The sequence below is a fragment of the Bombyx mandarina genome, chromosome 28 (assembly GCF_030267445.1).
Source record: "Bombyx mandarina strain Sakado chromosome 28, ASM3026744v2".
Taxonomy (NCBI): domain Eukaryota; kingdom Metazoa; phylum Arthropoda; class Insecta; order Lepidoptera; family Bombycidae; genus Bombyx; species Bombyx mandarina.
This window is the reverse complement of record NC_143233.1, coordinates 5470050-5491218: the sequence shown is the minus strand read 5'-3', so window position 1 is coordinate 5491218 and position 21169 is coordinate 5470050. Positions and strand designations below refer to the sequence as shown.

General features: G+C 38.1%; 1 protein-coding gene across 1 annotated transcript; it reads left to right on the top strand.

Moving 5' to 3' along the window:
* Positions 1 to 247: 247 nt before the first annotated feature.
* Positions 248 to 18170, top strand: Or-23 (olfactory receptor 23). The gene is made up of 7 exons (XM_089739207.1): positions 248 to 1520; positions 2599 to 2776; positions 6470 to 6566; positions 11163 to 11267; positions 11751 to 11839; positions 15527 to 15593; positions 18072 to 18170. Exons 1-7 carry the CDS (start codon positions 866 to 868, stop codon positions 18123 to 18125), a joined length of 1245 nt encoding a protein of 414 aa, XP_089595333.1. The 5' UTR covers positions 248 to 865; the 3' UTR covers positions 18126 to 18170.
* Positions 18171 to 21169: the final 2999 nt, after the last annotated feature.

Here is a 21169-nt window from a genome sequence, read left to right as displayed (position 1 = left end):
ATTTATGTATTAAACTAACACACTGTAAAAGTAATAAATGTTATTTGCAATAGATTTATTTTTATTTTTAATTGTAACAGTATTTATGGCCAGACTAAGTATAAATAGGAGGGGTTGCCTTAAAAAAAATTGACATGTGACATAATATGTACTCTTTACTCCTTTCATCCTTTTAATAATGTCGCCATTCCTTTAATATATTATTTCTATTTTTTCAACGTTCTTAGTACAATACATCAGAAAACATATTCGAATTGTTAAACATATCATGGATTGACACCTCTAAAAGTTTTAAGCTCATTAACTTCCTGCGTTGAGTTGAGGCTATCAATAAAATCATAACAAAATCGCTGTAAATAAAGCCAATGATGACGTGAGGACAAACAAAAACCAAACATATGTGTCTAAAACTATTGGCAATTTAATATTTTTTATTATTTTAATAAAAATTACTTTTCTTCTGTAAACAGCTAGAAGTTTCGTTCAAAATGGTTTTTCAATCAAACAATAGAAAAAAAGGTCAATGACTGTTGTAGTTAGTTTCCTTAAAAACTCTCCTAAGTTACGAACATAATATCCCGCTTTTAAATGTGGTCGGTTAAGTTAATTGTCATTGTTCCATTTAAATATTCTCTATTACAATACGAGGACTTCAATCTCATTACAGGGCACGTTACCAAGAATTGAGTACAAAGCGTTTCCAAAAAAAAAAAAAAAATTTCGATACACGAAAAATTGAACTTGTCTAATTAAAGACCGACAAGTAAATATCAAAATCTCTTTGATGTACTTTCGTTTGTAATTAATTTTCTAAGCTTCGTGACACATTCGCTTGCCACTCGTGAATCGAACCGGACGACTCGAAATGAGAGCAAAAACGGAATTCGAAAAGACGATAAAGTTAACCAAAACCGCGTTGTTCTTATCGGGAATAAACATATTCTTGGAAGAATGGAACAATTGGACCCGAACATTTGTGGATTCAATTGCATATTACCTAAACATCGTTGGCTTATACTTCGTTTTGATAGGCGAAATGTATTGGTTGATCGACGGCACAATAACTGGCAAAAGTTTCGTGGAATTATCGCTGATCGTGCCATGCCTTACCATAAGTGTATTAGCCACAGCAAAAGTACACTGTTTGTATCACAACAAAGAATCGTTGTCAGACGTAGTCGATAAATTAAGAGAGATTTACCCTGATGAGATTGAAGAAACTGCCAATGACAATGATCAATGTCTTAATGATAAAAAAGGAAGAGAATACGATAATGACGTAACTGAAGCAGGAATAGTGAACGAAGCGAATGAATTGTTGAAATTCGTGAATTTTCTGCTTTCGACTGTGAGTTTTGTGGTCACGATGACATTTTGTACGATGCCCTTGTTCGGGATGGCCGGTGAATTCATGGAAACGGGAAAATTTGTGGTCTTGTACCCGTTCGCCGTCAAATACCCCTTCGACGTGTACGACACATCGTTTTGGGTTATTGTCTATATCAACCAATTTTGGGCGAGTGAGTTGTACTTATCGACTTTATTCGACATAGATATGTTGATATCCGAGCAGTGAGCCCAACCAAAAGGAATATCGTTACAAAATGTGACAGAGAACTTCTAATAGTCAGAGGCTTGTTGGCAGCAATTCCCCGTTACTTAATGGCCACAGTGCGTTTCCAGAGATCTTTTTTGTCACGTACCATCCGGCTTTGGAATGAGCTCCCCTCCACGGTGTTTGTCGAGCGATATGACATGTCCTTCTTCAAACGAGGCTTGTAGAGAGTACTTAACGGTAGGCAGCGGCTTGGCACTGCCCCTGGCATTGCTGAAGTCTATGAGCGCCGGTAACTCCTCACCATTAGGTGGGCCGTAAGCTCGTGTCTACTTACAAGGCCAATAAAAAAAAGATATAAGATAGATTTTATCTGAGTTAAGTACCATAAATTGTGCAAATAACAAGGAAATACACTATAAATTAAAGTTGATGTGTGCATGTTTCCAATAGACATTGAAACGGCTGAAGTGATTTCGTGACGACTTCAGGAAGCCTTTAGATCGACGAGTGACCCAGCGAAGTTAGGTAGCGATAGAATAAAAATCAAATCAAAGATCGCCCAGCAAAGTAAGCTGGGTTTGACTAGTGTACTATAAAGACCAATAAACATTAAAAGGTTTTTTTAACAAAGTAGATTTGTCTTCATCTTAATTGGCATGTTTCTGCTTTTTTTTATTGCTTAGATGTGTGGACGAGCTCATAGCCAACCTGGTGTTAAGTGGTTACTGGAGCACATAGACATGCGCCACCCACCTTGAGATATAAATTCTAATGTCTCAGTATAGTTACAACGGCTGCCCCACCCTTCAAACCGAAACGCATTACTGCTTCACGGTAGAAACAGACAGGGCGGTGATACCTACCCGTGCGGACTCACAAGAGGTCTAAAAGCTGCCTTTTACTAGTGGTAGCATCCAGCATCCAGCTTTTGGATGTTTTCGTCTATTTACTGGGAGACATGTAGGCCGAAATTTGGGTCAGATAATAATAAACATCTTTTTAATTACTGGGTTTTAGTGTTTATTTATATATTTTTACAGCTATAATTGTCTGCACGAACATCTTTGGCGTGGATACTCTATTTTATGCTTTGTGCAGCTACATCGGAATGAATTTCAGGCTGTTGAGTTACAAATTCGAGCATTTAGAAATCAAACGCAACGACAGAACGATTAACGAGATAATAGTACTGATTAAAAGACATCAGGAATTAATCGAGTAAGTAAAATTGTTTGGTGTTAAAGGCTATAGCGATCCGTTTCGGATTCGGTTATGACGTGTTAAATTATTCTTGAAACATATATCCTATGTACACTATTATGATTCTGTTGTCAAAGACTATTTATTATACTTCTATAATCACAGATTTTGCAAAGATTACACTTCAGACAAATATTAATAAAGACAAACAATATTTAATCTATACTCAATTTGACCAGGCTATAAGCAATAATAAAAGTTTGACAATAAACAAATAGTATGCATGCGTGTGTATCAAATACATGGTAGTGTGTTTAATGCTTTTTTATTGATTTAATGAATTTTTTATGCATAATTTAAAAAATATATTAACATTCTGCACTCCTTCTCTATATTCTTTATAAGTGCGGGAAATTTCATACTCCTCCGTCCGCGCAATTTTCGTAAAGATGGGCACAAAGTTTTTGTTTCACGTATTATTATTAAGATGAAGAAGGCTAAATAAAAACGATTATAATATAGACGACTATAATATAGACGATTGCCTCGACCACCTGTCGGTCAGGCGTCCTAGGGGTGGCGCCGCGATCCTGGTTTTAGTGTTGACTGCGGAAACCCCTACTCTGCCTGGGTTCTGACCCCAAGCGGAGATCGGATGTCGGGTGAGATAGTGCAAGGGAATTCAATGGGTGGGTACGCCCCTAAAACATCATTGGGTCCGCATCTGTTTCTAACATCTGCATACCGTCAAGTGCCCAAATCTGAAAAAAATTGAAGCAAATTACATTACTTTGGTTATCACCTAACCGCCATCCGCCTAAGCATGGATGGATTATATCAGTAGCCAAATAGCCCCTGTCTTCAAACTGAAACGCAGGGCTACTTCGCGGCAAGTATAAGCAGTACTGTGACAGCTGCTGGCTGTATTTCCTATTACCATTAGAGAAAGCCAGTCTTTGAACTATTTTTAAACACGGCTTTAATAGCTCGGCATGTATTTTAGCTTACAATGGAATGTTTTAACGTTTTATGTTATGCCTCTCGCATTAGTACCTAACTCATATGCTCCTTACCTCAATAGTCCTGAATGCTGTGGGGCGTGGCCTCATGAGGCTTTCTTGGGACAATGCGCATGGTAGGGTCCCGCATCCTTCCAAGGCAATGCTGGAAGAGATTTAGTTCTTCGAGTCCGCTGAAATAAGGCATTTGGGTCCCGCTAATTAACCCCCACCAGACATTCGGCGTTGACTGTTTTAATATATACTCATATATATTTTTATAAATGCATAATGTACTCTTAGTTTTCTTAGTAGATACTCTTAGTTCTAAATTGTTAAATACTTTTTTTTTTATGGCTTAGATGTGTGGATGAGCTCACAGCCCACCTGGTGTTAAGTGGTTACTGGAGCCCATAGACATCTACAACGTAAATGCGCAACACACCTTGAGATATAGTTCTAAGGTCTCAGTATAGTCACAACGGCTGCCCCACCCTTCAAACCGAAACGCATTACTGCTTCACGGCAGAAATATATTCCTTCTAACTCCCATAAGTTACTAAATCATTTGTATATTGTTTACTTTAAATCAAATCTTCATTTGTAATTAGAACATTAGTTAATATGTATTTATTCTTCTCACATTAGTAATATCCTGTTGACTACATCGTTTACCAATTTCGTTGGTTTGTATCGAGAACCTTAATATATTTACGAATAAGGTTCATAGTCTGGATAACTATATCACTAATTGTTTGGTAAATACCATTCGTGTATATATTCTCCTTCTCTTTCAAAACTCGGGCAGTTCGACATAATATAACATCCTAACTCGGTTCGTGTAATATGGGATTATTGTAAAGCATAAATAAATTCAGTCTGTATTTAAAATAGGTTTTTTTTTTTAAAACTCCAAAACCCTTCACCGCGTAACAAACGTAATTTTCACAGACTTCAAGAAAATTAAATCAACTTTTACTTTTGTTTCTTATTTAATATATTTTTTATTGCTGTTTTTATACTACATACAATTGCGATTGGTAGTTTTCAATTAGTTCATAGGTCACTTGCTTTATTGGTATTATTGCTCAGTGCTATGTAATGTAATGTGTATGCTTTTTTTTTTTTTATTGCTTAGATGGGTGGACGAGCTCACAGCCCACCTGGTGTTAAGTGGTTCCTGGAGCCCATAGACATCTACAACGTAAATGCGCCACCCACCTTGAGATATAAGTTTTACCTTTCAAACCGAAACGCATTGCTGCTTCACGGCAGAAATAGGCAGGGTGGTGGTACCTACCCGTGCAGACTCACAAGAGGTCCTACCACCAGTAAATGAATGGGGCTGTTTTTTATCTACCTTTTCTAGTGATATCGAGGGGTCATACTAAATTCACCAAGCGAGTAGGTGAGCTCACGGGGCTCTAACTTATGGTCATTGTTAAGACTAGCCCTAGCAAGAGCACGCTACCCACTGAGAAGATCCGGTAAGAAACTCAGTGAGCTGAGTCTCTGGGTTAATTTACTTGCCGAGCCTTTCGTCGCAAGCGACGGGTTCGACGAGGACGGTGACCGGTGCTTGTAGTACCTAAGAGCACCGTTAGTGGATCGGGAGGATCCGAGATGACGTGTGATGGGTGTGTTTGAATGTGCACTATACACATATTTATGCTAACGTGCCGGTGTGAGGTAAACGTTACATATATAATTATAATACCGTACCTTCTAAGTGGGTCGCGATACCGATGGTAGGTTTAGCGAACCACCGCCCTTGCCAGGGCTAGTATTAGCTCATTCACAAGGCTCACTTACTCGATCGGTGAAGTTAGTATAGTCCTTAGACGTTACCAGTATACCTAGGCAAAAAAAATGGAACTTTAATATCGAAAGGCGATCGCGATCGTGTATAAATAATCTATATCTATACTAATATTATAAAGAGGAAAGATTTGTTTGTTTGTTTCGAATAGGCTCCGAAACTACTGGACCGATTTGAAAAATTCTTTTTCCATTAGAAGCCGACATTGTCCCTGATGAACATAGGCTCCTTTTTTTTTTTTTTTTTTTTTTTTTTTCATGTGTGTTTTAATGTTTCCGAAGCGAAGCGAGGGCGGGTCGCTAGTAGGGTATAAACGCATGAGCATATCTAGCGTCGACCGAGAACGATATGTCAGTACGAAAAGTCACACAACAAATAGCGTGTCGTTGGAAAAAACTAAAACATCCCAAATCTAAGGAAATAAATATCATTTACCGCCCTCGCGGCTTTTGATTGCGCTGTTTACCACCCCAAGTTTAGTTTCGCGTATTATTGCATAGTATATGCTTAGATTAGCAAATTAAAAGGTCCCGTTCAATACGAGGGCGTGATAAAGCAAGTACCTAGTTGTAGTTTTTATTTTGGCTTCTTATGCATTAATTACCTTGAGTTCTATGAGTCAGAACAAAAAAAAAGTTACAGCGGCGGATTTAAGCATAGGCATCTATGACCTTCTCTACAAGTCAACCAAGAGAGCCCTGTGACAGGTGCATTGGTTTTTGGAAAAATAATAATAATGTATAGATATACAAATGTATGTATATACAAAGCACACACGGCATAAACACAAAACACACAAAACCCCAGACATATTATAATATCCTAAAATACAATTAACGCAAAAATAAAACTTTTTTTCAAGGGTTTTAATTTAGTATCTTGAAATTTTTGTAGGTTGGTCAACAAAACGCAGTCTTTATATTCTCTGTCCACGCTATTTAACATCGTGACGAGTTCTTTGTTGATATGCCTAAGCGGATTCAATATCACGGTGAGTTTGAAATTTTCTCTTTTAGAAAGGAAGGATAGCTGGATGCCTTTCTGATTTCTCCAGGAGGAGAGGGATTCGGTAGCAGCTGCCCGAGCGCCTCCGAGGGTGACCTAACCACTCAAGAGCAGCTACTTCACGAATCCCTCTAAAGTTTTACCGTCTTCTAACGAAGACGACGGTCATTGGACCCACTTGACACATAAACTGACACTTGAAACCATAATTTCAATAAAACTACTCTTAGAGCTATGTAAATGAGGTTAGGTACCCAAAATAGCGTAATGGGATGATGTTTTTGATATTTCCTTACGCGTCATTACGGATTCTCCCGATCCATTAGCGGTGCTTTTAGGTACCACAAGCACCGGTCACCGTCCTCGTCGACGAGTGAACTAATCCATAGACACATCAGACTGAGTTTCCCGCCGGATCTTCTCAGTAGGTCGCGTTCCGATACCATGGTAGATTCTGCGCTGCTCTTGCTAGGGTTAGTGTTAGCAACACTCCGGTTTGAGCCCCGTGACCTCACCTACACGTTCGGCGAATCTAGTTTAACCACTCAAGGTTACTAGAATAAGTAGGGAAAAAAAGTCGTTAAACTGACAACCACGCATTAACTCTTAGCACTCACTTATCAATAACTAGCGACCCGCCCTCGCTTCGCTTCGGAAACATTAAAACACACATGAAACAAAAAAAAATAAAAAATAAAAATAAAAAAAGTAGCCTATGTTCATCAGGGACAATGTCGGCTTCTAATGGAAAAAGAATTTTTCAAATCGGTCCAGTAGTTTCGGAGCCTATTCGAAACAAACAAACAAACAAATCTTTCCTCTTTATAATATTAGTATAGAAAACATTGAGATCATCTAACATCTAGTGCGATAATAATTGTAAATAGACATGCTTTAACAAAAACCGACTTCAAATAGAAAAAAAAAGATATTCCAAAACAAATTAATATACACTAAAAACAATAATCATCGAAATCGGTTGGCGTGATATTGAGTTATTGTGATATTATTCATCTATTTTGTCACGTACTTAACGCAGAGAAGAATGGCAATTTTTTACCTGAATGTGTTAAACCTACCTGGTCACCTACACGTCAAGGAGAAGCTAAAATAGCCTCTCAAGGCTATCAGCATAGGTAGGAAAAAAAAATTCCCAAAAAAAACAAAGAATATTTCACTTAAACGGAAAACGGCTTAAGTACTAGCGAGACCAGTGGGCTTAGTGCGAGTTTTTTAACGGTCTCGATAACGTAAAAGTTCGAAACTGAAATTCGTATGCAGTTGGAACAGCGCCCCTAGCGGCAAACGTACGCAAACGTTCCCACTCCATACAAATTTGAGTCAACTTTTACGCTATCGAGACCGTTAAAAAACTCGCACTAAGCCCACAGACTGCATGCGTACGTTTCTAAATTTAACAAAATCGTTTTAAGGACTTATTCTATTTAGCGTCCATTTCCTTGATGAATCACACAATATTTTAGTAGCTATACATTTTGTAGTGACACATCCTTGTTGTCAATAACAATGAAATTTACGAAAGAAAAAAAAACCCTTTCATTAAAGTGTTGAATAATTATAACCTTAATAATATATTTCCCTAAAATATTCGCAGATATCTTTAGATTAAATTAGAATGTTGTATGTCGTGAACTGTTGACATTTCGATCGAGTTAATGAATTCATACGAATGAATGTATTGTTTTATCTGAAGCAGCTTCATAGTTGCATTACAGTGAATAAATACTTCTCGTTCATTTTGGAATCGCCCGCTTGTTCTTACTCCATTGACTGCCGTGTAGGTCACCGGTGTCCTACGCGGCGCACTGAAGTAACTTTGTCGATTTCTCTCGTCAATCTTCTAACTAACAGCCTGGCCACGGGACATTCGCCGATACGAATATTCGCGCGGTGCGAACGGCGAAGCGTCTAGCGACTAAAACAAGCGCATAGAAATGTACCTAACAAGCCACGCGCACCGGCGACCGACGAAGCGACCGGCGAAATGTACCGAGCGAATCGCGCGATGCGGCGGGCGAACAAAACAAATGCATGAATACGGACGGCGCGAGCCACGGAGTCGAGCGGTAGTCGCGGCGAATAGTACAGTGATTAAATGAGTTTAGTTGTTTTCGCCGCGAAAAATTAACGCCGAAATTTTTATATTTTTTATTTTATATTTTTAAAGTCGTCGTGGCCTAACGGACGTCCGGTGCAATCGTGTTGAGCGATGCACCGGTGTTCGAATATCAGGCGGGTACCAATTTTTGTAATGAAATATGTACTCAACAAATGTTCACGATTGATTTCCACGGTGAAGGAATAACATCGTGTAATAAAAATGAAATCCTCAAAATTATAATTTGCGTAATTACTGGTGGTAGGACCTCTTGTGAGTCCACATGGGTGGGTACTACCACCCTGCCTATTTCTGCCGTGAAGTAGTAATGCGTTTCGGTTTGAAGGGTGAGGCAGCCATTATAACTATACTTGAGACCTTGGAACTTATATCTCAAGGTGGGTGGCGCATTTACGTTGTGGATGTCTATGGGCTCCAGTAACCACTTAACACAAGGTGGGCTGTGAGCTCGTCCACCCATCTAAGCAATAAAAAAAAAATATAGCTGAAATACTAGCTAGACCAGCTATTTGGAAGTCTAGCCACCCAAAGTATTTCTCGTACTTCTTGTGGAATTCTCCATCTTTAGGTATACTCCGATTCTTATTCAAATCATGTACTTCACAATATTTTCCAAATAATAGGTCCTGAACCAAAAAGCTATTAATTTGTAAGCAATATCGAGATAATTTCGATATAGACATTTCGCTGTCGGACTTCCTTACTAGTCGCGGCGGCGAACGTGAGTACCCGTGGCCTGCAAACGGTGCTGCGCGAATGGTCGCCTCGTCCACCGCTTCGCTGTTCGCACCGCCGATCCCCGTGGCCAGGCTGTTACAGCCTGGCCACGGGACATTCGCCGATACGAATATTCGCGCGGTGCGAACGGCGAAGCGTCTAGCGACTAAAATAAGAGCATAGAAATGTACCTAACAAGCCACGCGCACGGGCGACCGGCGAAGCGACCGGCGAAATGTACCGAGCGAATCGCGCGATGCGGCGGGCGAGCAAAACAAATGCATGAATACGGACGGCGCGAGCCACGGAGTCGAGCGGTAGTCGCGGCGAATAGTACAGTGATTAAATGAGTTTAGTTGTTTTCGCCGCGAAAAATTAAAACCGAAATTTTTATATTTTTTATTTATTTTTTATTTTATATTTTTAAAGTCGTCGTGGCCTAACGGACGTCCGGTGCAATCGTGTTGAGCGATGCACCGGTGTTCGAATATCAGGCGGGTACCAATTTTTGTAATGAAATACGTACTCAACAAATGTTCACGATTGATTTCCACGGTGAAGGAATAACATCGTGTAATAAAAATGAAATCCTCAAAATTATAATTTGCGTAATTACTGGTGGTAGGACCTCTTGTGAGTCCACACGGGTGGGTACTACCACCCTGCCTATTTCTGCCGTGAAGTAGTAATGCGTTTCGGTTTGAAGGGTGAGGCAGCCATTATAACTATACTTGAGACCTTAGAACTTATATCTCAAGGTGGGTGGCGCATTTACGTTGTGGATGTCTATGGGCTCCAGTAACCACTTAACACAAGGTGGGCTGTGAGCTCGTCCACCCATCTAAGCAATAAAAAAAAATATAGCTGAAATACTAGCTAGACCAGCTATTTGGAAGTCTAGCCACCCAAAGTATTTCTCGTACTTCTTGTGGAATTCTCCATCTATAGGTACACTCCGATTCTTATTCAAATCATGTACTTCACAATCTTTTCCAAATAATAGGTCCTGAACCAAAAAACTATTAATTTGTAAGCAATATCGAGATAATTTCGATATAGACATTTCGCTGTCGGACTTCCTTACTAGTCGCGGCGGCGAACGTGAGTACCCGTGGCCTGCAAACGGTGCTGCGCGAATGGTCGCCTCGTCCACCGCTTCGCTGTTCGCACCGCCGATCCCCGTGGCCAGGCCGTAAGGCGCCGGAATATTTATTAGACTCTGGGAAAGACGAATTCGAAAATATTAAGAATGAATTTATTTCCAAAGTCTGCAATACATGTTGGTCGAGCTTAGGCCAAAAGCTGTGACAAGCTACGCCAAATGAGTTCTATACATGTTGGCGCTTGACTTTGTTCGGCCAACTAGGTGAGTGACTCCGAGCGATGGCAAGACAATGCAAATATACTAGTTGGTATTGGCGTTCACTCGGCGACGCTCGGCCAACGTGTATTGCAGCCTTAAAAGACAGCGCCCCTAGCGGCAAACGTAGGCAAACGTTCCAACTTCATACAAATTTGAGTTAACTTTTACGCTATCGAGAACGTTAAAAAACTCTGACTAAGCACACAGAGCTTCTGAAAGGCGAATACATTTTGTTTTGTGACCATGTATTAAATTCTGTCCAAGAATTGCTTGGAATAGATAGAACAGGGCTTTAAGGATAAAACATTGGATATTTTTTTATTGAATTCAAAATGTAATTAAATATAAACCTTTGAATACAGGTGGCTGATGATATTAGTACAATATTGGCTTTCTTCACATTCCTCGTGATGAGTTTCTCTCAAATATCTCTACTGTGCTATTTCGGCGATATGATCATGAAATCTGTGAGTGTTTAAACGAATTTTTCTATTACAATTTTGAAAAACTTATAAATCGCATTCGACGATACCAATGGAATGTTTAAAAAAAAATGTGAGCCGTCACGGGACGCCTGGCAGATGTGAAACATCGACATTATTTTGTAAAAGCAATATGCAGAAAAGAACAGATTGTGATAGGAACTAAATATGTCATAATGATAAAATAAAATATTAAGAAAAAATAATTTGTTTTCAAGTGAAGAAACACAGGTTATGTGTACTGTAGTAAACAACACTATATACACTACGGAGTATACACTATAGGTATCCGAGCTCAGTGTAGCGAGAGAGATGGCTTAACGCCGGATCGAGTGGGAGAGAATCGCACAGTCGATTGCGCATGGCGACGCGTCACCACGGCATGCGTCGCCACGCCAGAAATCGGTTTTACGTACGGCTATAGATGTTTCACATCAAAACTTAACTTTTATTTGCAACACATTGCAGAGCACTGATGTGTGCGATGGAATTTACAAATGTCCGTGGTATAATATCGATGCGAAAACCAAGAAAATAATAGTGCTGATAATGTTAAGGTATGTACGTAATGACTATTTTATTGCAGTAATTGTGGGTAGTTGTTTTTTTTTATAATTAGTAAGGTTTTTTTGTTTCGAACTTCGAATACAATCGGCACCAGTGTGCTTAGTGCAAGTTTTTTAGCATCTCGATAGCGTAAAAGTTCACTCACATTTGTATGGAGTTGGAACAGATTCCCTTCGTTTGCCGCTAGGGGCGCTGCTCCAACTCCATACAAATTAGAGTTAACTTTTACGCGATCGAGACGTTAAAAAACTCGCTTTAAGCACACTGGTGCCGGTTGTATTCAGAAGTTGACTCACTGAACTTACGTCACAATGGCTCTGTATATACCTACTGACGTAACAGCAACTGCTATCTTTTTGTGTGGCGTACATTAGTGACACCAAATATATTAAACACCTTAAAATAGGTATTCCTTCATAGTAACTTACAACTTGCTTCATACTTGCCGTCGAAGAAAAAACTGCAATATAATTTTTATCTACGGTTGTTCCGCGAGCGATACACTTAATTAAAACTACGTTTAAATTTTTTTATTGTTTGTTTAATGTGCTAATTAATTCGTTCGTTAATTAGTACAGTAGGTATTCAAAGTTAAATGTCAAATGACGGATTGCGACTTTGTTGAAATGCGGGGCGTGTCTGATCCAGCCGTTCCATTACACGTACCAAACGTACCTAAAAAATAGTTTTACAAACAGAGAACAGAGGGCTAAGTTTAAAAAAAAAACAGTCGCAATTAAAATTTTTTATTGCATATAGCTGACCCGGCAAACTTCGTAGTGCCTCAATTGACAAATAAAAGATAAATAGAAGATTTATCTAACTTTTAAACCTTCTCTGGACTTCCACAAGTAATTCAAGACCAAAATTAGCCAATTTAGCGAGACTAACGAACAGCAATTCATTTTTATATATATAGACGATTAATTATTGATTATGCCTAATCTATTTAATACTCATTGTAGTTACTTTTGAATATTCAATTGAAAATGAAATAGCATTTTTAGGTTGTTGAAATTATCAGTAAAGATGGAGCAGTAATAATGGAGCCGTTGCCTCAATATATTTTTACTTGTTACATGGTACTTATTTGTGATATACATATTTCAGATATATCTGATGAAATATTCGAATTATTGAGTATCGTATTGATAGATAAGGCTAAAATGTGTTCAAGTGATGATGATGACCTTCCTACCTTCAGTTGAAATTAGTATAAAACTTTTTTGAGGTTAACAATAGAATCATAACGAAACTGATGTTTTTTAAGGGATTTTATGACCTGGTAACTGAGACCTTTAAGTCATGTCTTATTTTTTTATATTCATATTTTTATGAAAAATGATATTATGGCGTGAAATGCAATAAAGATGATTAATTTGAGACATTAATCAACTGGGATGAAATTAAATGAAATGAAATGGGATGAAATATAATCTCAGTAAAATGGTGGTCATTTACTATGATTTTTTCAGTGGACTTTTTGGAGGATCTCGAGAAGCTACGTCCAGCGGCTTTGTTTCATTTTCCCACATTGGTGCACTTTCACAGATATTAAACAGTTAATAAACCACCATTATTACACATTTAAATCCGAAGAAACACTAAATAGACAAAATAAAACAAATCACACAACTTCACTCCTCGCGTCCCCCCAAAAAGTCTACGAAACTGACATTTGATTCGTACACAGAGTATATAAAAAGATAGGTTTTAAATAAAGCCAATGATGAACGTCACCTGAGAACAAATTAGGGACAAACATTTATAATTAAACATATTGGTAGACTTTTTGGCGGGAACGCGAGGAGTGAAGTTGTTTGATTTGTTTTATTTTGTCTATTTAGTGTTTCTTCAGGTTTAAATGTGTCATAACGGTGGCTTATTAACTGTTTAGTATCTGTGAAAGTGCAAAAATGTGGGAAAATAAAACAAAGCCGCTGGACGTAACTTCTCGGGATCCTCCAAAAAGTCCACTGAAAAAGTCTCAGTAAATGACCACCATTTTATTGAGATTATATTTCATCCCATATCATATCTCATTTCATTTAATTTCATCTCAGTTGATTCATGTCTCAAATTAATCATCTTCATTTCATTTCACTCCATTCTTCATGAAAATAAGAATATAAATTAAAATAAGACATGACCTAAATGTCTTAGTTGCCAGGTCATAAAATTCTTTAAAAAAAAAAACATGTTGGTAATTTACATTAGTTTAAAATGAAAAATTGTTCTTTTGTAATCACCCAGCCTATTCCTCGAAGTGGTTCTTCAATCAAAGAAAAGAAAGAAAGGTCAATGCCCATTGATTATTCTCAATTGTGTTTGGTTGTGTTTTAAAATTTTTATCGGTAGGAGACGAAGGAGTCTTGTGTCTGGCTCAAAGTATGAGATAGTCGTCGCACTGTACAACTAAGATCGAGTTAAATGCACTATCTCGTTATCATCGCCGAGCTCGCTACAGGAGCAGACTTCACCCATGCTACCTTGAACCACTGCGTTCGTCCACAGTGCATTTCCAGAGACCTACCACGCACCATCCGACTGTTTCCAGGGTTTTGTTTATTTATTGCTTAAATGGGTGGACGAGCTTACAGCCCACCTGGTGTTAAGTGCTTACTTGAGCCCATAGACATCTACGACGTAAATGCGCCACCCACCTTAAGATATCAGTTCTAAGGTCTCAGTATAGTTACAACGGCTGCCCCGTCCTTCAAACCGAAACGCATTACTGCTTCACGGCAGAAATAGGCGTGGTGGTGCTACCTACTCGTGCGGACTCACAAAAGGTCCTGCCACCAGTAATTACACAAATTATAATTTTGCGGTTTTGATTTTTATTACACGATGTTATTCCTTCAACGTTGAAGTCAATCGTGAACATTTGTCAAGTACGTATATCAGAAAAATTGGTACCCGCCTGCGGGATTCGAACACTGGTGTGTCGCTCTACACGAATGCGCCGGACGTCTTATCCTTTAGGCTACGACAACTTCACAACGGCTACGACATGTCCTTCAAACGAGGCTTGAGTATTCTCCAAACTTAACGGTACGCAGTGGCTTGGTTCTGCCTATGGCATTACTGACGTCCACTCATCGATGCTCACCATCAACTACCTGGGATGCTCGTTCATCTATACCATTTTTTTTAATGGATTTTATGACCTGGTAACTAAGACCTTTAGGTCATGTCTTATTTTAATTTATAGTCATATTTTTATGAAAAATGATATTATGGAGTGAAATGAAATGAAGATGATTAATTGAAAAATGAAATCAAATGGGATGAAATATAATCTCAGTAAAATGGTGGTCATTTACTAAGATTTTTTCAGTGGACTTTTTGGAGGATCCCGAGAAGCTACGTCCAGCGGCTTTGTTTCATTTTCCCACATTTGTGCACTTTCACAGACATTAAACAGCTAATAAACCACCATTATTACACATTTAAACCCGAAGAAACACTAAATAGACAAAATAAAACAAATCACACAACTTCACTCTTCGCGTTCCCGCCAAAAAGTCCTCATCTATACCATAAAAAAATTACCCAACTACCCACTTTTTGCGGCAAAGGCTCATGAAGCAAGTTGTGAGTAACTAGTACCTCTTTTGAAGAGCCTTATAACTTTATTTTATGTATTTATTAAATAATGTAATATGTATATGCAGGGCTCAGAAACCTTGCAAGCTCTCGGCCGCGAGTTTCGCTGACATCAATTTGAGAGTATTCACAACGGTTAGTATGCGTGTGCTTAGTATGATATACCTAGTAGATATTATCTGTTACTATCTGTTACTGTGATACTTTTCGACCAAAATTATTAATTGCTGTTATTTTGTGTTTGTTTGATGCAATGAGTAAATATTTAGTAGCTTGAGTATTTAATTTCGAAGTCTGGAATTAGTTTTAATGTTAATATGAACGCTGGCGATGTATTTTAAGTAAGTTAATTCATTGAAAATACGTTAACCAACTTGAGCTGTTAATAATATAGTTTTGTAACAATATTGCAGCATATTTGTTATAAATTTGGACGGTGAAAGGTTTTTGGATAGATACGAAAATGTTCTACACCAATATCAGATAATATTACCGAATCTCAAAAATAGATATCAGTTAAACGAATTCGTATTTTAGTTCGTATTTTTACTGATGGTAGGACCTCTTGTGAGTCCGCGCGAGTAGGTACCACCGCCCTGCCTATATCTGCCGTGAAGCAGTAATGAGTTTCGGTCTGAAGGGTGGGGCAGCCGTTGTAACTGTACTGAGATCTTAGAACTTATATCTCAAGGTGGCTAACCACTTAACCCCAGGTGGGTTGTGAGCTCGTTCACCCATCTAAGCAATAAAAAACAAGTTAACATTAAGTACGTAACGCTAGTTTTATTTATTTACTTCAAGCTCAGATGATGAGCTTCGAAATTATAATACTTAGTTAATAAATGTATAAACTAGTCCATTGAATACCTAGTCCGTATCTGTTGTGTTCTGACACGATCCGAGTCTAACGGTCAGTCTATATTTAGAATCTGACGACATTCCTTGCGTAATCACGTTTACCTTAGTTGTTTGATATTCTAGTTATTTTTTTTAATAATCCTTCTTGTTTATTATGTGTTTTTTTAAATGAACTATGCATCTGTATATTCAGGACGTTTGAGTGAGTTTAAAAAATAATAACCAAAATATGTAGTTTAAAAAACCAAAAGATCTGGTGTCGTGGGACACCAGGTAGGAACGAAGTTCCTTCGGCTAATGTAGAATCGACACAATTTGCAAAAAAAGAAATGGTGCTCAATTTTATGTAGGTTTTCTTGGTTTTTCTCTTAAATTTTGCTGATTAGTTTTTATTTAAGTACGGGAAAGTATTTAGGAAATTCAGTATTTTAGGAAATAATAAATTACGTAAAATAAAAAAAATAGTAATTCAAATTATCAATTAAAATAACAAAATATATCTCTTTATTTTTGGTTGACAACATAAAATTACATAGAAATAGAAATAATTACAAAATAGAGAGAGAAGAGATGAGAGAACGAAAAGAAAGAGGGAGAAAGAGAAAGGTATTATACACTACTCGCTTGTGTATACGACTGTCGCGCCTGCGCACGTCTCATTTAACGGTTTTATTCCACGCACTTTTTTCCACGGATTTTTTCTTACGGTTTTACTATCACATTTTTTTCAGTTCGGTCGCGCAGCAAAATCCCTATCCCCTCCAAGCCTGCCGTAAGGAACTTCATTCCAAAAAATTGCTTACGTAACAAAAATACACAGCATAATATTTTTTTAACTTTAGACTTCTTCGACAAACCCTATAAAATTAGTAGTCAATTTGTTGTTTATAACAATATTTTATATTGGTCTAATATCTCCGAGTGAGGTTTTGAAGTTTAGTGCAGTACACAATCTGATACCTCGTTATTTGCGCGGGGGGAGAGGGGGGGGGGTGATATATTTCTTTTAAAATAAACCTTATTCAATGCCATTATCTGCGATGCATCTAATGACTGGAAATTGGGTCAGGGTTATATATTGTGATGAACGAAATAAAGTTCAAAACTTCAAGATTTCCATGGTCAATAATGGATTATTTCACGGATCCATCAGATCCAATAACTCTTGCATTAGACGCCTTCAGCTCTAACAGTTAGGGCAGGCTTAGGGACCCCGGTAACCGTACTTGTCGAACTCGGCAAAGAGTTCGGCGTGTAACCTAACCCATGCATCAGCCCGCTGAGTTTCTCGCCGGATCTTCTCAGAGGGTCGCGATTTCGATCCGGAAGTTGGCAGAGCCTTCGCTTGCCCACCTGTCCTGGTAAAACTGGAGAGGACTTCGGACCACCAGTAATCCGTCAATCATAAAAAACATTTTTTACAGTTTAACATGTGATATTTTTAATATTAATCATCTTTGCAACATTCATTTTTAATTTTTTACCAGTTACATTATCTGTCTTTTAAAGTAAGATAAAATTATGTATTAATTTTGTTAATAGTAGTCAAAATACAGGTAAATAAAAATAAAAAAAAAAAACTAAACTACGCTCTTTTGACAGTATTTATGAGAAAAATACTGGCGATACCAAATGTTTCCGTATATTAATTCAATTTCGAATATTTTTTGGAAATTGTACACTTTTAATGCAAAAAGACGATATGTTGTTCACAGAGAGACAGAGTTCTAAACAGATGTTTTGTTATAATTTCAGATACTGAGCAGATCTTGGTCGTACTTCGCTCTGCTGAAGACTATTTACAGTTAAACTGAATATATAAATAAAGCATATTACTAATAAAACTTAGCATTTTCTAGAATCTTTCATTTGTAAAAGAAACAGCCCCCACCCCTAGTAATAACTGAAGCATACGCCGAATCTCTTGATTAACCAATAGCTATTGACATACCAGACTTTCGGACTTCACATATGAAAGAATATTACGTACTTCTAATCGCTTATAGAGTACCTTCGATCAACAATTGTTACTATTGTTGATCGAAGTAGAGTACCTATACTTTTTATTGCTTAGGTGGGTGGACGAGCTCACGGCCCACCTGATGTTAAGTGGTCACAGGAGCCCATAGACATCTACAACGTAAATGCCTACACCTACCTTGAGATATTAGTACTAAGGTTTTTACAGTAAAACAGCTGCCCCACCCTTCAAGCCGAAATGCATTACTGCTTCACGGCAGAAATAGGCAGGGCGGTGGTACCTACCCGCGCGGACTCACAAGACGTTCTACCACCAGTAATTACGCAAATTATAATTTTGCGGGTTTGATTTTTATCACACGATGTTATTCCTTCACCGTGGAAGTCAATCGTGAATATTTGCTAAGTACGTATTTCATTAGAAAAATTGGTACCCGCCTGAAGGATTCGACACCGGTGCATCGCTCAACACGAATGCACCGGACGTCTTTAACCTTTAGGCCACGACGACTTCAAACTATCTTCAAACTTCTTACTATCTATCTTCTATCTTTCGGGCCACAGAGGTCCACTGCCACTCCACCCGGCCTATTTCTGCCCTGAAGCAGTAATGGGTTTCGGTTTGAAGGGCGGGGCATCCGTTGTAACTATATTGAGACCTTACAACTGATATCTAAAGTGGGTGGCGCACTTACGTCGTAGATGTCTATGGGCTCCAGTAACCACTTAACACCAGGTGGGCTGTAAGCTCGTCCACTCATCTAAGCAATAAAAATAAAAAAAAGGACGCGCAGACAGCCAGTATAAGCGCTGCGTTTTAATATACATAGGTATTTGTGTCTCATTTAAACGAAGACATCGTGGTTTTGAACTAATAATAACGCGAAGTGACCTTAAAAATATCCCTAAATTAGGTTAATGCCAACGAATTGATACGAGACACCTGTTCACGAACGATTTTAACAACTTAACAAGTTTTTTGCGTTTTAAAATGCGGTGCGATGCGAATATTATTTGTTTATTTTTTATTTTATTTTTTATTGCACCAAATGGAAAGATCTGATCACGGCCTGACTAGTTTTAATATAGTTACGATTATTGGTGTTTTCGGGCACGTGTAGATACCACCTTCTCGAAGAGTTGGACGTTAGAACCCATACATCAGTCCGCTGCGTTACCCACCCGATTTTCTCAGCGAGTCGCGATTCCGATTCGGTAGTAGATGCATTCGCGAAGCAGCTAGTTACCTTTGGACCGTTAGATCTTCATAAGCGTTCGGGTGGCTGATAGCAAAACCCATAACTCCTGGCTGAGCCCGTGCTCGCTCACCTATCGTGGCGAAGCTATAAACCCTTCGGACCACCAGGGATCTTTACATTCTAAGAATAAAACAAAAATAATAATATTGATGGCGACTACAATAGTTCAGCGATTTCGGAGCATAGAAATACTGAGGTCTAACTACGGCTTATAAATCAAATACCTATGCTGATAGCGTTGAGAGGCTATTTCAGCTTGACGTGTAGGTGAGCTCACGGGGCTCAAATCGGCAGTGTTGCTAAAATGTCTACACTAAAGTTTAATACAAATTGCCAAAGAAAATATCTAGTTCGTAGTGTAGGTATAAAATTTCTAAGTATAAAAATTCACTTCGCAAACAAAAACAATCGGATCTCAATCAAAAATGTATTTTAAGTCGCTCCGATTGTGTTTAATTTCTTAAAGCATAATTCTGAATTTATCAATACAAATCTGCTTTAATTTTATGCCTCTTATCTCAATGGAGCAAAGCTTATTATTGGGTGTAACGACTTCGCGTGTCATGTTTGTGGGACGTTGTTTATACAAAGTTACGTTTGCTGTTGTTTCAGGGTATAAATGCGTGGTTTTATAAGGGCTCACGTTTTTCCGACATGCATTATTAAGTTTGTTGTGACTTGACAGAAGGTACCCGAGTGCGACGGCATGCAACAAAGTTACGTGTACACACGGCAATAATGTGTCAAGATAATAAAATCTTAAGATATTTTTAATACGCTTTTATTAGCTTCAGACGTATGTATGTTAGTATGTTTACTGGTGGTAGGACCTCTTGTGAGTCCGCGCGGGTGGGTACCACCACCCTGCCTATTTCTGCCGTGAAGTAGTAATGCGTTTCGGTTTGAAGGGTGGGGCAGCCGTCGTTACTACACTTGAGACCTTAGAACTTGTATCTCAAGGTGGGTGGCGCATTTACGTTGTGGATGTCTATGGGCTCCAGTAACCACTTGACACCAGGTGGGCTGTGAGCTCGTCCACCCATCTAAGCAATAATAATAAAAAAAAAATGTAACGGAATCTTTGAACATGATTTTGACCCCCTTCAAAACGTCGGATCAACTCGAAATTTGGTATACTTATTAAGGACCGATGACAATTCAATATTAAAAAAAAATTTGAAATTCAACTAAAAAATAAAATTCAATAATAGTTTAAAAAAACTAACAAAATACGCTTTCATAGAAAATCCAACTAAAAAATAAAAAATGTTATATTAATATAATATTTTTTATTTTTTAGTTGGATTTATTTTTTAATTTTAGTTGGATTTTTTATAAAAGCGTATTTTGTTAGTTTTTTAAACTATTATTTTATTGTGGAATTTCATATCGTTAAATTATCGTCAAGACATCCGTCAGTTCTAGTCGTGTGATGTGGTATCGCAAATCAAAGTTTAAGAGAAAATTTCACTATTTATTTCTGGTACTAGCTTATGAATGTCTCCCACGAAGAAAAATGGATGTACATAATATCAATTGAAAATATTGTGCACTTTAGTAAGTAGCGGTTTGTCTGTGTCCGGGCGTTGTTGATGTCTTTGAGCTCACCGGCAT

What these genes read in the sequence shown, in the direction of transcription:
- Or-23 (XM_089739207.1), top strand. Translation starts at nt 866, where the DNA reads ATGAGAGCAAAAACGGAATTCGAAAAGACGATAAAGTTAACCAAAACC. An exon ending in TATCAACCAATTTTGGGCGA is followed by an intron (nt 1,521 to 2,598) that starts GTGAGTTGTACT and finishes ATATTTTTACAG; the next exon opens with CTATAATTGTCTGCACGAAC. An exon ending in GCGATATGATCATGAAATCT is followed by an intron (nt 11,268 to 11,750) that starts GTGAGTGTTTAA and finishes AACACATTGCAG; the next exon opens with AGCACTGATGTGTGCGATGG.